General features: G+C 42.3%; 1 protein-coding gene across 1 annotated transcript in view; it reads left to right on the top strand.

Annotated features, from left to right (window-relative positions):
* NSMCE2 (NSE2 SUMO ligase component of SMC5/6 complex) overlaps positions 1 to 13,530 on the top strand; it is a 176,066-nt gene extending 162,536 nt beyond the window's left edge. The window contains exons 5-7 of the mRNA XM_075920152.1: positions 4,507 to 4,610; positions 6,204 to 6,310; positions 13,158 to 13,530. Coding sequence (XP_075776267.1) covers positions 4,507 to 4,610; positions 6,204 to 6,310; positions 13,158 to 13,272 — 326 coding nt within the window. The 3' untranslated portion in view covers positions 13,273 to 13,530. The remainder of the gene's footprint in view (positions 1 to 4,506; positions 4,611 to 6,203; positions 6,311 to 13,157) is intronic.
* The last annotated feature ends 2,248 nt before the right edge of the window (positions 13,531 to 15,778 follow it).

The raw sequence follows: 15,778 nt of genomic DNA, 5'->3' as shown, positions 1-15,778 counted from the left end.
TATAATGGTTTGGGAACATATGTATCGGCAATCACATAGCAGCCCTGCAAATGTCCAATATGGAAATGTCACTAAGGAATGCTATGGATGTGGTTTGCACCCTTGGAGAATGAGCTGATGCCCACTTAGGGGGCATAGCTAAGGCTATTTCATATGACATCTTGGTGCAGGATGTTATCCATTTGGAGATCACCTGCAAAGAGACCATTTGTCCTTGCATGTAGTCTGAATATGACACAAACAAACAAGAAGGACCTGATATCTAAGGTATGAAGAAGGTCCAGAGCAGCAAGCCAGATGTTCTGAGACAACATGGGGAGAATAGAATAGTTCATAGTGATCATTTGGAACCTTGTTTACCTGATATATTTGTTGAGGCCATCTAGGTCGAGGATGGGCCTTATCCCTCACTTGGATTTGGATATGAGGAATAGAAGCTATGACCCCAGTGTTCTGGGAGAACCACCTCCTCCACTCCCAAAGCCTGCAGAGAGAGGACCTTCTTGAAGAGTCCCTAAAGGAACGAGGAGGCGGGAAGAGGGACGGAAAGAGGTTAGGGGGAAACAAACGATATAACCAAATCTGGCTTGGCTTAGGACCCAGCTGACCCAGGGATTGAGCCCCAAACATTGAGAAAGCAGGCCAACCTATTCCCAAAACAGGGGAATGAGAAGGAAGGAGCAATGACTGGAACAGTATTCAGGATGACGGCGTCAAAATGGACACTTGGAAGGTTCTGGGGGAAGACGGCATCTTCTAGAAGAGTCAATATTTCATTCACACATTCAATTTGTGAGGAAAAAAATGTAATGTGATTAACTGAAGTATTCTTGGCCCACCATTTTTATTCCCTTTTCACACAGAAAGTTCATACTTATTAACACAGCCCTTGATGTATCAACCCTTTATTCACATTCTGCTTAATAACATAAGGAATCCCTTCATCTGAAAGGAACTGTTCATGTCAGTAAGAATTTGCAAGTTGGGGTCTGTAGTTTAAAATGTCTGCCTTAGGGCATGGTACTAATTCAAAGTCTATGTGTGACTGAGACCGCAAAGACCTATGTGCGTATTCTCCTATGTAATCTCTACAGGATGTACAGCAATTGGAAAAACCTACTTTCCTGCTTTCCCTTCATAATCCAAAGCATTCAGCAGCAACATCATATATATGGGTGATTTATCTAAAGTATGGTAAATTTCTATTGTTCTCTGTTTTAGGTGTTGTTTACTTACCCTGACACTTAAAATATATTTGAATAATACTAATTGCACATGGGAAGATATACCTCCAGAAACTGTTATAAATAGTTCTTTATTATCATTATTTGTAAAACCATAAAAGATTAGGGTTAGAAGAGACGTCAGTAGGTCATTTAATCCAACTCCTGGCTCATAGCAGAACCAGCTCCAACTAAATCATCCTAGCCAGGGCTTTGTCAAGTCTGGCTTTAAAAACTTCTAAAGATGGCAATTTCACCATCTCCTCTAGGCAACCCATTCCAGTGCTTCACCACACTCCAAGTGAAAGAGATTTTCCCAATATCCAATCTAGATCTCCCCCACTGTACATTAATACAATTGCTCCCTGTTCTGTCATCAGCAACCACAGAGAATAGCCTAGCTACATCCTCGCTGGAACCCCTCTTCAAGTAGTTGATGGCTGCTATCAAATCCCCCCTCGTTTTTCTCTTCTGCACACTACATAAGACTAGTTTCATCAGCTTCTCTTCATAAGTCATGTGCTCCAGTCCCCTAATCATTTTTATTGTCCTCCATTGGATTCTCTCCAATTTGTCCACATTCTTTCTGTAATGGGGGCCCCAAAACTGGCTGCAGTACTCCAACTGTAGCCTCACCAGTGCTGATTAGAGGGGAAATAATCACTATCCTCAACCTGATGGTAATGTTCCTAATAATGCAGCCTAATGTGCCCACCTAGATTTGACCTACCCTGTCACCAATGGTCCCTGCTGAACAGGTTCCAGACCAAGCAAGATCAGTGGAGCCTTTGTGACAGGCCTTTGTAACAGCCGTTTGTGCAGCTGCAGCAATAATACAGTCAATGAAGCATATTGTTGACGAGTGCCTGCTGACTAGGTTCATTGGTGGTTTACAAGAACTGCATCATGCCAGTGAAGATGCCATCTGTTGGTTAGAGGATTAGGCACTTGCTAAATAAATATGGTGTTAACCTTCTTAGCAATAAGGACACCCTGTTGATTTATATCCAATTTCTCATCCACTATAATCCCCAAGTCTTTTTCTGCAGAACTGCCATTTAGCCAGTCAGTTCCCAGCCTGCAGCTCTGAATGGGATTCTTCCATTCTAAGTGCAGGACTCTGCACTTGTCCTTGTTGAACCTTATCAGATTTATTTTGGCCCAGCCCTGTCTAAGTAACTCTGGACCCGATCCCTACCCTTCAGCATATCTACCTGTCACCCCATCTTAGTGTTATCTGCAAATGTCCTGAGGATGCAATCCAGATAATTAATAATCTGTAGTATTGCAATAGCACAGAGAGACCAGCTCCCCATTGTGCTAGGCAGCATAAAAACTTAACAAAAGAACAGCCCAAGCCAAAAAGAACTTAGGTCAGGGTCAAATTAGGAGCAAGGTTTAGAACACTCGAGTCCATAAAGAACTGCAGATCTAGTCATAGCACTGGAATTTAGTCTGGCACTGTCAAACCTGGATGCCTAAATTTAGCTCCTAAATACAAGCAGCGTGACTTTCAAAACTAATGAGCATCCCTCAATATCACTGAAATCAGTAGCAGTTAAAGGTGCTCAGTGCTACTTTTACTTAAGTGTCTTACTTTGAACATCTAGATTTGAAAATATTGGCCAATATCATGTATGTGTGGCACATTTTAAAAAACTGTTTAGTTTAAAATTACATCTATACATTCCAGGCTTTAGAGCCTTACCTAACTGCTTTGGCGTCCAAACATCACCAGCATTTGTAACAGAAGAGAACCTCCACGAAATCTAAATCGTAATTTGCCTATTGTTTTAGTATGAAGAAAACTTTGGGTTTTTTTCTACTGGTTTTCACAAGATGGTTTGTATTTCCATGAAATACAGTGTGTTTATGATACACTGAAGATTACATGTGTTCATTTCCATGAAAAGCATAAGACAAAAGGTTGATAAAATGGGTGCCTAATTCAGATAATTGTTACTTGCTTTCTTTATAGTACCTGTTTCTGTATTTACAGGCAATTGTGTCTCCTTCAGTTTTTTTCCTTTAGACTTGCTAATGGTTCTATTGAAGGGGCTTTTCTGCAAATAAAACTCGCCAATCTGTTTTATTGGTACTTCTCAATCTTGTTATTTGCTGATTCGCCAGGATTTGAATGAATGAGGCCTTCTTAACAAAAATGTTCTCTAAAAATAGTCATGTCCTGGTTACTAGCCTGAATGTATATTCACATTAGAATAATCCCAAAGCCATTTTGACACTTTGTCAGTTGGAGGAGGGTATGAGGTGGGCGATTTGGACAGGGAAGGAGGAAGAAGATGTAAAAACAAAATATAACTAATAGAAAGAGATGGTGCAATGAAAAGTGTCTCTGACACCACCAGCAGCAACAGTGGGGGTTCTGTACTCAGCATGCTCCAGTGGTTTAGTGTTTGGATTACAGCCTGGGTTCCATAAAGGGTGGAAGCTGCCTGACAATAGATGTCCTCTGCTACCACTTGGGAAAATAGTAACACCAAAGATAAATGCTGTGTGGGATACAGGGTCACTTCAACCCCAGGTGCCTGAACAATGGGGAGACAATGGGGCAGAGAGCTGCAAACGGGTGCAGCAATACCAGAGGAAAGGGGAAGCAAGGATGTAAGACACTTATAGATATATAATATGTCTATTCATCTTATATATGGGTCTGAGACTTTTAATCATTACATACTTGGCAAATGTAAAGATCTTCCGAGACACAAGTCAGCTTATGTGCAGGTACACGTGATAACCGTTCAGATTGAACTTTGAAAATACTTCTCAATTTAAGAAAATGGGTTCATGTTCACATACTTTAGTAGAGAATCCTTGTTGTCACTGATATAGGGTTAAATAAAATGGTTGTAGGGATTGTTTTGGCTAATGAGAGAACCTAGACCATGTTCTACTTTCATTTACACCAGTGAATACCCAGCAGATCTCCACAAAGTCAGCAGTGTTTATTCTAGATTTACTTTAGGACAAGAACAGAATTTGTGTGTCTGCTTTCGCAAATGCAGAGGTTTTTAACAGAAGTAATACATCCTACCACCATGTAGGATTTTAATGAGTCAGGCTTTCATTTCCTTCTCATGTAAACATGTTGTCTACAATTGTCACCATTTAAAAAATTAGCATTTCCTAGCAGATACCTCACAGTCATTACAATTGTTTCTTCTTTAGGGAAAACTGTGAAATCTGAAACTTGATACATGCTGATTTTTTTCACTGGATATTAAATCCTGGATAAAAATCAATAGTTTGTCTTCTCTCATTGTAGTTGGTCTCCAGTCAACTACTGATGCTAATGAAGCCATTGAACAAATAGATGAAGATATAGCAGTGACTCAAAGTCAGATGAACTTTTGTTGTCCTATCACACAGGTATGCTATCACTAATACTGTATCAGATAAATATTTCCCATCTTCAATTATTTAATGCATCTTGAAAGACATTCTACTCCTATTCACATTCTTATCTGAATAACATACTTGTTACCTATATATGTATATTGATTTTTAGAAACTAGATAACAGTAATTGTCAATATGATCATAATTGGGTTACGTTGCTGAAAGACAACTTCACAGAATAATGGAATAATACAGTTTATCATGTAAGGTCTGAGCCTGTATTTTGAGTAGTACAGCATATGGACCACAAGGCCATTCTGCTGCTTTAAGCAAGAGACTCTCATCTGTGGGGCTTGGAGTTTAATTATATTCTGTTGACAGAGGACAGCACTTTCTTCCTTTCTAACATATGGGGGCCTGGATAGTTGTGAAAGTTAAATTTGATTGCAAAAAAGCATGTTAAAATAGCTAGAAAGAAGGAAAAAAACAATAAATGATCTGGTAGCACTTTATAGACTAACAAAACATGTAATGGTATCATGAGCTTTCGTGGGCACAGCCCACTTCTTCAGATGACTGGAGTTATGAGTTGGGGATATGAAAACTCGAAATAAATAGGAGAGGGGAAGGGGAAGGGGGTGGGAGACAGAGCATCATTAAGTATCTGGAGAATAGGTACTTAAGCCTAAGCAGATAAAAATCAGTCAATAGATTGCTAAGACAGGAAGGATACCTCTCAGAGAGCAGCTAGCACCTTCAGTGGTTATTAAGTAGGTAGAGTCCCCACCAGCCCATATCACGATTGAGTCCACTGGCATGTGAATTGAATTTGCGGATGAACTGTGATTCCAGGGCCTCCCTGTGGATCTGGCTTGTGGAGCTGATTTGTGACAAGACAGGTCTGTCATAGTCTGACAGACCTGCAAGTAGCTCTCCTATTTATTTCGAGTTTTCATATGCCCAACTCATAACTCCGGTCATCTGAAGAAGTGGGCTGTGCCCACAAAAGCTCATGATACCATCTACATGTTTTGTTAGTCTATAAAGTGCTACCAGACCATTTGTTGTTTTTTTCTGTAACAGACTAACTCAGCTACCCCCTTGAAGCTCCAGAAAGAATGAAGAGTGCTATCTACAACATGTATTCTACAAATTGGGGCTGAAGATGGTTGGGAATTTTCTGTTAGAATGATTGTTTTTCTGTTTGAAAAATGCTTTTTTTCTAATATAAAAAATTTTCATTTGGAAAATCAAAATGACAATCACCCATGCAAAAGGTCCTTGTCAATGTTATTTTCAGAGAGAAAATGAAAGTGACATAAGCTTTCAAGTCAGCAACTCACAAGCCAAATAATTTTGCCTTGGTTCTCCCAAAGCAGAATTTTTCTGGAAATCCCTTCCCACTAAAAATATTCTGTGGGTTTGGGGGCTTTTTTCCCTCTTTTTGTCCTGTCTTAGCATAATTTTGTTTCAGAAATGGGATTTTATTTTCCTTTTTTTTATGAATTCGATTTCTATTTACCAGCCAACTGTAACTGGGACTGCAACTAACATCCCATGGTAGGTCTGAGAATGTATTCAAAGTCATTATTAATTCTCTTACGTACACTCACATTGATTGCAGATGGAAATGCAGAAGCCAGTTCGAAATAAAATCTGTGGCCACAACTACGAAGAAACAGCAATTCTAAAAATTATCCAGCATCGAGAACATCAAAAGAAAAAAGCACGGTAGGCTAGCAAGAGTGTGTTGGGTGGGGAGGTGGGGGTGAATGGGCTATACTTGTCTTGCTGTGTGTGGAGAATCATATAGCACTTGTTACGAGATGTATTTATGTTGGCAAGGCTAAGGGAAGTAATATTTAAATGTCTGCCCAAAATCACAGTCTCCTCATTAGCTCTGTGCACATGGAGGATAACTTTATTTTCATTTTAAAAAAAATAAGGAAATGTCCAGGAAGTCTATGGGATTTGTTACAGCCAGAAATAAAAAAGAGAAACTTTAACATCTTAAAATTGCTAGTTCATTTATTTTCTTATGATGTGTTTTAAAACTGTCAAAGTTTATGTAAGAAATAGTATAACTCCTTTGAAATGGAAGGGAAAAAATCATACTGCCATCACTTTTATAGTATATCATACTACAGTAAGAAAAAGAAACAAACACAGAAAATTTTAAAGCCCTAGGTTAAGGGAAGAATAAACTATATAGTCCCGAAAACACTTTTTAGTATAGATGATGCTGGTAGCACTGCCTATGGCTAAGGTTGCTGTCACATTCCATAATCAGACCCTATTTCCAGCTGCTTATCACTTTGCCAAAGTTAGGACATCAATTTTTCCATGCTGGATGTTTCACTCAGGCTGCTGTTGCTACTGCTGTTGTTTCAGCCATTTGAGAATGAGATCAGGGAAAATATGGGTGGGTTTGCCTGTGTTTAAAACCATATATACTCTGTCTTATGATGAAAAGCAGAGACATGATATTTGGTGGTGGGGTCACCATGGTGTCAGGGAGATGCTGCTTGGTGAAAATCAGTCTGCATTTGGCCAAGTTATAAGCCTCTGAAAAAATTGCAGTTTTGCACATGCTCAGGAGAGGTTTGTCATAGGTTGATGGCATTATTCTCCAAAGATTCTGCCTGCACTCAACATGCTTAAGCTGCACATAGCTCCTATGTAATGGCTGGATGCTTGTGCACCATCCCCACAGTGACTGGGAATGTGCCATCACAGGACTGCAAAAGCTGAGAAGGACTTCTCTGAATTGTTCTTCTTGACTTCAGGAAAGTTGGTGGTGTGCTAGCCAATCAAATGGATAGCAGAGAGAAAGCAATCTGTCTAGAATGCATATCAGTGAAGAGAGATGGGTGCTCTGGCAGTCATGAGAGACAGAAAGAACAGGCAGACAGAAGCTGGGTTAGGGAATTGGAACAGCAAGTGGGAGGTGGCAGGAAGAGCCAAGAGAGGCAGCAGCTGGATTCAAATGGTGGGAGCAAAGAAGAACAGGCTGTGGGACGGGGCAGAATTAGACGTATAATCACTAGACGTGCTCCCCTCAGAACCTGGAGCTGAATAAAATAGAACCAAATCTCAACATTCCTCTCGTGGTAGTAATAGCTATGAAATCCACTGGCAAAATGCATCTCTTCCCCCTCTAAAGGATAGTCCCCATGGATGACAACAGCCCAGCTGCTCAGATAGTTCAAGGCAAAGAGGTGTTTGCTGTAGATCTACAGGTTCTAATCTTGCTGATGACTCCTAGTGGGTTTTTGTTTTGTTTTGTTTGCTTTTTAAGAAACTAAGTAAATTACATAGAAACACACACCCCTACATTACGGTTGCTAAGTCAAGCACTTAGAATTTAGAAAATGTCAGTGTTCAAGTTGCACTTCTGGCATTTCCTAACATTTTGTTAAGGCAAAGTTAAAATAAAAGCTTAACATACTATTTGTATCTTACTTGTTGAGTATCAATTTACTAGTCAAAGAACTTGGCTAAAGGTTGTGGTGTGACGACTAGGGAACCCTCCTCCTCTAAGTACACTAAAAAGAGTGACCAAATTTCTAAATACCTATCTTTTTTGGCACTTCTTCTATATGTACTTGGGGTGAAAGCTTTTCTATTACAAGTATCCTCCATATTTTGCTGTATACCATTTCATGGGAGATGGGGATCTCATTTTTCCAATAACATGCGATACAGAGTCTAGTTTCTAGAATGATACATTAATTTATTTTTTATTGCTGTTTAAAATGCAGATCCTTTAGTGAAGTCTTAAGTAAGAAGGTCAGGGGATCTCTTGGAAGGCAACATTTTGTCATAAGATGAATCTTTTTAATGATTTTCTCCGAAAAACAACTAATGGTTGGACACCACAACCAGATGTTTAAGAATGTTCCTCTTTTCCCACAACCCCTCCATCACAGCACCTCCCTACTAGCAAATATATGATGGATCTTAGCTGTAGTCAAATGCCATTTATATAGTAACTTATTTTTTCTTTATAAGCTACACAAACTGAAAATGTATATTCCCTTTCCCACAGAGACGCATAATCATCTAGGTCAGTTTCTTTGTCCAAATCCCTCAACAGCTTTTTCAATCGAAATTACATCTATCTTATAAATTTAAACCCGTATTTCCAGCTTTCTCCTGTTTCTCCAATTCCTCAAATGTAGTGAAGGGTCTTAAGAGTTTCTTCATGTCCAGATTTCACAATAAAATGTTTTACTTGTAAATACTGCAAATACAGGACTTTTGTATTTACATGTATTACCTACCTCTTGGTAAAACTTCAGATCAGGACTCGGAGCAGCTGTCTCAATTAAGTAATCTTAGTGTTTACCCACCATGAATAGTCACTTTTGTATTCCCTAGGGTAATTCCTGAAAGGAAATGCTACATTAATTAACCAACTTTTGAGTGCTTGACCTGCAGCCTTAACATTGTTTGTTGTTAGGAGTATTTTTGATATAATCATATAGTATATTAGAAGTGCCCATGACAACAATGAAAAATTAACAAAGATCAGTTAGGCACGCTACACGCAGCTCTTTAAATTCTGCATATATCTGTTTAAAGTGAGCTAAGTTGCTGTGTGATTAACATTTGTTCTGGAAGTACAGAATCTGTTTTTGAAATGCCACAACCTGCCAGGTCTATAGAAACCATTCAGTACCTCTCAAGCTCCCAGCTGGAGTAAACCATTCTTTACTGTGCAGCTATATGATTGCATTTTTCACTGTGGTTTTCCAGTGGCAGCAAACATTCTTAATGTGGCTTAAAGGCAAAACCTGGTCTTTTGAGCAAAGCCGAAGTTAATGACTTTGTAAGTAGATCAGTCTGTAGTTCAGGGAACAGAGTGAGGAATGGAATCCCCTCCCTTATCCTAACATTACAGCAATCACTGTAGTAGTCATAGTGATATAGTACTGGCTACAAGCGAACTGCATACAGGCAGTCCCCGGGTTACGTACAAGATAGGGACTATAGGTTTGTTCTCAAGTTGAATTTGTATGTAAGTCGGAACTGGCTCCAGATTCAGCTGCTGCCACTGAAACTGACCAGGGGCTGACTACAGGAAGCCGGAGGCAGAGTTGCTCTGCCCCCAGCTTCCTGGAATCAGCCTGATCAGTTTCAACAGCTGCTGAATCTGGAGCCTGGGACAGACAGCTGGGGCGCTGCCCGGTAGGTTCCCACAGGACCAACCCAGCAACACCCCAGCTACTCTACCCGAGGCGTCCCGCAACAAAAGCCTGGTCTGCTGGGGGGAGGGGGAGCGCACTAGCTGTGCCCCCTCCCCCCCAGGAGACCAGGGAGACCCGAGCAAAGCCACACAGGCGGAGGGACCCTGCTGCCCGTGCGGCTTTGCTCCTGTCTCCCTGGGGTTCTGGGGGGAGTCCCCCCCAGCAGACCAGGGAGACCCGAGCAAAGCCGCATAGGCGGAGGGACCCCGCCGCCCGTGTGGCTTTGCTCCTGTCCCCCTGGTCTGCTGGGGGGGAGTCCAGCAAAGCCGCTGGACGCCCCCAGCAGACCAGGGGGATAGGCGCAAAGCCGCCCAGGCGACGGGGGTCCCGCTGCCTGGGCGGCTTTGCTCCCGGGCAAACGAGCAAAGCCGCCCAGGCGGCGGCTTTGCTCGGGTGTCCCTGGTCTGCTGGGGGGGTCCAGCGGCTTTGCTGGACCCTGCCAGCAGACCAGGGAGACCGGGAGTGCGGATCCGACATAAGTCGGATCCGCGTAAGTCGGGGACTGCCTGTACTCCTTTCCTCAGGGCCTGTGGAGCTGACTGGTGCACTTCTTAGATCAGTGGTCTCCAACCTTTGTTACACACAAGATCACTTTTTGAATTTTAAGTGCAATCCAACATCTACCTCAAAACCCAAATATCCTTGCCCTGCTTCCTTTGTGCTCCCTGCCCCGCCCCTGCCCCTGCTCACTCCATCCTCCTCCCTCTCAACACTCACTTTCACCAGGCATGGGCAGAGGGTTGGGGTGCAGGCTCTGGTCTTGGATTAAAGGATTTGGCGTGGGAGAGAGGCTCTGAGCTGAGCTTGGGGCAGGCAGTTGGAGTGCCAGAGGGGGTTCTAGGTGCAGGCTCTGGGAGAGTGTTTGGATGGAGGAACAGGGCTAGGGCAGGGGTTTGGGGTGCAGGAGGGGGTTCATGGTTTGGGTAGGGGTTCAGGATGTGGACTCCAGCTGGGCAGTATTTACCTCAGGTGGCTCTTGGGTGGTGACGCAGTGGGGCTAAGGCAGGCTCACCCCTGCCCTGGCCCTGCACCACTCCCAAAAGCAGCTAGCAAACTTGCTCTATCCCTAATCCTGTTGTGCCCCCTCTCTGCTCTGTGGAGATAGGATACAGGATGGGAGAAGGGGGCACCTTGATATCAGCACCCTCCTCTCCCCTCCCTGCCCTGCACAGCAAACAGGAGGCTCCTGGGAGAACAGCTCCAAGGCAAAGGGCCAGAGATGTGCAGCAGTGGGAGGAGGAGCAGCTGAAGTGCTGGCACTTGATAGCCACGTGGCCAACCAATAAGGATCACCTGTCAGAAGCGCCAAGATCTACCAATAGATCCCTATCTACTGGTTGGTGACCACTGTCTTAGACCATTGGCTGTGTCTCAGCCATTAACGTAACCTGCCCAAAGCCTCCACCTTCAGTGCTCCCAGAAAGAAACTTGCTGTGCAGCTTGGCTCCACTGCATCTTAAGGGATTGCTGCATACTGCTGTGTGGCTTTCCCAACACCGTGAACTGTGCCTTTCACAGCCTGGGAGGATTTCATACATTGGTCACAGTAGTACTAATACTTACAGGAAGTGTTTTATATGATCCTCTCAAGACACTTGACAAACACTAATTAAGTCTTGCAACACTTATATCAGACAGATAATTATTATTCTAACTAGTTTATAGATTGAAAATCTGAGGCACAGGGTGATTAAGTGATTTGCCCAAGGCAGACACAGCAAGTCACTGACAAAGCCTGAAATAGAAACGACGAGAGCTGATTATATTCCCAGTACTGGAGAAAATTCCTTCCCAAAGAGAAAGAAAGGTTCCAAAGTAAGTGAATCCTAAAATGTTTTAACTGTGGGCATTATCCATATACATCTGGCACTGCTAGCAAGGGAAAAAATATACCCCATCCCTGAATATCTTTCACTGTAAAAGTAAAAGCATAGAACTATAGAAGATTAGGGTTGGAAGAGACCACAAGAGGTCATCTAGTCTTACCCCAACTAAATCATAGAATCATAGAATAATAGGACTGGAAGGGACCTCGAGAGGTCATCGAGTCCAGCCCCCCGCCCTCAAGGCAGGATCAAGCTCCGTCTACACCATCCCTGACAGATGACTATCTAACCTGTTCTTAAATATCTCCAGAGAGGGAGATTCCACCACCTCCCTTGGCAATTTATTCCAATATTTGACCACCCTGACAGTTAGGAATTTTTTCCTAATGTCCAATCCAAACCTCCCCTGCTGCACTTTAAGGAGCTCAAAGCAAGACCAATCCCAACAAAATCATTCCAGACAGGGCTTCATCAAATATGGATTTAAAAACCACCAAGGATGGAGATTCTACCATGTCCTTAGAAAATCCATTCCAGAGCTTCACCACTCTCTTAGTGAAATACTTTTTTCCTAATAATATCCAATGTAGACTTCTATTACTGCAACTTGAGACCATTGCTTCTTGTTCTGTCATCAGCCACCACTGAGAATCGCTTGGGTCCATCCTCTATGAAACCTACCTTCAGAGAGTAGAAAGCTGTTATCATATCCTCCCTCCTTATTCTGTTTTGCAGACTAAATAAGCCCAGTTCCCTCAGCCTCTCCTCATAAGTCATGTGCCAGTGCCTTTTAATCATTTTTGTTGCCCTCCGCTGGACCCTCCCCAATTTGTCCACATCCTTTCTGTACTGAGGAGTCCAAAACTAGAATGGAATAATCACTTCCCTTGATCTGCTGGCAGTGCTCCTACTAATGCTATGACCTTACCTGGCTAACTGCAGCCAAATATAAAACTTTGTATTTGTTCTACTTTTACAGATGACTAATATGACACGCATCTCTCTCCCCTCTGTTCTTGTAAGGACTCGTCACTTTTTATAACCCTAGTCTTTCCCCTGACTCACTTTGTATCTCTGGGCAAGTCACTTAACCTCTTTAATCTGTTTCTCTATCTATATAATGATAATTTATTCACCACAGATTGGTGGGGTAAAGGGAGAATACAGTGCTTTGAAGATTTAAAGCAATATACAAAGATCACAATAGGTAACTATTATTAGTAACAGAGGCAACTCCTGTTGGATTTAAAACACTGATCAACAGGTGAAAGTCTCTATATCTCATTACACTTGTTCCCTTGAGATATCAACTCCCACCTATTAAAATAATTAGACCTTTTTTTTTCCAACAGAGATTTAATATCCAGCAAGGAAAAGCTGCAACAAGTTATTGACAAAGATAGTCTAGGGGCGGAAGAAGGGAACACAAAATTAAACAGCAAATGCTACATACATATGACAAATATAATTCTTCTGATTTATTTATTTCTTTCTTTTTAACAGCTGCCCTAAAATTGGCTGTAGCCATTTAGATGTAAAGAGATCAGATCTTGAACCAGATGAAGCACTTAAAAGAGCGATTGAAAGTCAGAATAAACAAAGCCGAACAGTGCAGTAGAAGTGAATTGGACACGGTGTTACCACAAAGAAAACATGTTATTGGAGGCTTTGTGAGATAAGCTGCTGATTTGTAAGCAGGTTGTGTAACTTATTGTTATTAAGTGTTTCATTTGAAGGCAAAGTTGATGGTGTCAGCTATAACTGAAAGCATTTGTACAGACTGCCAAGTGGAAAGCATTCCAGTTTAACTTTATTTTTTTCTCTGCACCTCAAAAATGTTGCATTTTAACAATAAAATGTATTTGCAAACAGTAAACTTCTTTGTCAGCAGTGTGCTCATTTTCAGAGCATTCTGAAGTTGTCAATTTAGATCCAAACCTGCAAATATGTGTTATGGGGTGCACTGTTTCTTATTGTGAGCCATCCCACTGAGAAGTCTCTACAGTCTGTGGGCCTACACGTGGTAGAAGGCACTGTGGCCAAGATTTTCAAAGGGACATGTTGTGGGGTGACTCTATTTTTGGATGCCCAATCTAGGATATCTTGATGGAGGCTGATTTTTGGAAAGTGCTGAGCATCTGGATCTCATGTTTGGGAATGCAAAATCATCAGTCACTTTTGAAAATCTTGGTCTATGCCTATAATTAATCACAGGTCCTGGCCCTTAACCAGGCTGTTCTTCATATTTTCAAAATCTTTTATTTCACTCTCTGTATTTGGAATTCCCAAGGGGAATTCACATTAGTATTTCAGGTGAGAAGATTGGCTTAGTTATGAATAGCTTTAGTTCATTAACCTTAAGTATAATAACAATAGAAATATTACAGGTTACCTGCATAATTTGAATTGTAAAGACTACATAATGTAATAATAACAAGTTTCATACATGCATGCATGAAGTTACTGTTGCTATAAGCTTTACTTTATTAGACTTTTATTAACCCAAATTATACTTAAGCGTACAGGCCACATTAAAATAAACATGCACTTTTGTAATTGATAAATGTTAATTTGTAAATTGAATTCAGATGTAAAAATGGGAGGTGACAAGTACTACACTTACTTAGCCCTGAAGGCTCTCAAAGTGCTTAACAGAAATAAACTGAGCAATCTTCCGAATGCATCTGTGAAATTAGCACTAGTATCTAAATTTTCAAAACTGACTAATGATTCTGAATGCTTCAGTTTTGGATGTCCAACTAGAAACATCTTAAACAGACTAAGCTTTCAGAGCTTAAGTGGTTAGTAAATTCTGAAAATCAGGCACATTTTAAGATGCCTTGTGTTGGGCGTTCAAAATCCCTGTTCCCTTTGAAAACGCAAGCCTTTACATAGAATCGTAGGATTGGAAGGGACCTTGTGAAGATATCTAGTCTAATCCCCTGCACTCATGGCAGAACTAAGCATTATCTAGACCGGGGTCATCAACCTTTCCAAAGTGGCATGCCGAGATTTAACCCTCCTGCCCTGGGCCTTGCCGCTCTCCCGAGGTGCGGGGGGAGAAGGGGCCCTTTCCACTGCCCATCCTGTGGACCACCTCAGTCAATGCAAACCTTTCCATGAACTACCAGTTGCTAATGGAAAATCACTGTTAATTGCATAATAGCACTCAAGCCATTTTGCTAGTGCTGCAGCCAGGGAGAATTATTTAATTTAAATTGTTAAACAGATTAAGCATTTTAATTTTCTCATAACAGTTTATCAAATTTTATGTGAAATAAAAATATTATGCCCAATGCAAAAGGTTTCAATGTTTTCTTCATTGCAGGGGTGGGGAATGACCCACAGAAAAATCCGTTGGGGACCACACAAGTGAGAAGCAAAAAAACTCCTCCAAAACCACTCAACCCTCACGGATGTGGCCCCCAACTGAGACACCTCATTATTCTGGCACTCCAGCCCCATGACGTGAGGGGAAGGGACAGTGAGGACTGAGGTTCAGGGCTTCCGGGCCAGGTTTACTCTTCTGGGGTTCCAGTGTTAGTGGATTTTGTGGACCCCCTTGGGCTCTGGGGTATAAACAAAAATGAGGGAGTTCAATGTGTGGGACAGGACTGCCAATGAGTGGGTTAGGAATGCAGGATCTGGGTGGGGGAGAGGGTGCAGGATGGGGTGAGAAGGACATGGTCTGGAAGGGAATTTGGCGGCAGGAGAGGATGTGGGGTAGGGGTACGAGAGGGAGTTTGGGGGCAGGAGGAGGTTGGGGGAGTAATGCAGAAAAGGTAGGGTGAGAATGCAGCCAAATAGCTAGGAGGGCAGGGAGGCAAAGAAGTGGGGAGTAAAGGAAAGTGCAGCTTCTGCAAAATAAAAATTGTATCCTTCTTCACATCTTCCCCTGCTCCAGCCTTGCTCCTCTCAGCCCCATGATACCTCCCAGCCTGATCCCCTGCATCGCCCCATGCCCCTCAGTGCAGCCCCTGGACCCTTCCATCCTCCCCCCCCTCCACCCTCACATCCTCCTTCACCGCAGGGCGAGGTGGGGGGAGGGAAAGGGGAACAGAGTCTCTTCCCTGCCCAGCCCAGCCATTTGCCTGCAGGCTACAGCTCTGGGGCAGGGGTGGGCA

This window comes from Pelodiscus sinensis, chromosome 2 (genome assembly GCF_049634645.1).
Source record: "Pelodiscus sinensis isolate JC-2024 chromosome 2, ASM4963464v1, whole genome shotgun sequence".
In the NCBI taxonomy this organism is placed as follows: domain Eukaryota; kingdom Metazoa; phylum Chordata; order Testudines; family Trionychidae; genus Pelodiscus; species Pelodiscus sinensis.
The sequence above is the reverse complement of the archived record's forward strand: the minus strand, read 5'-3'. Positions and strand labels throughout refer to the sequence as shown.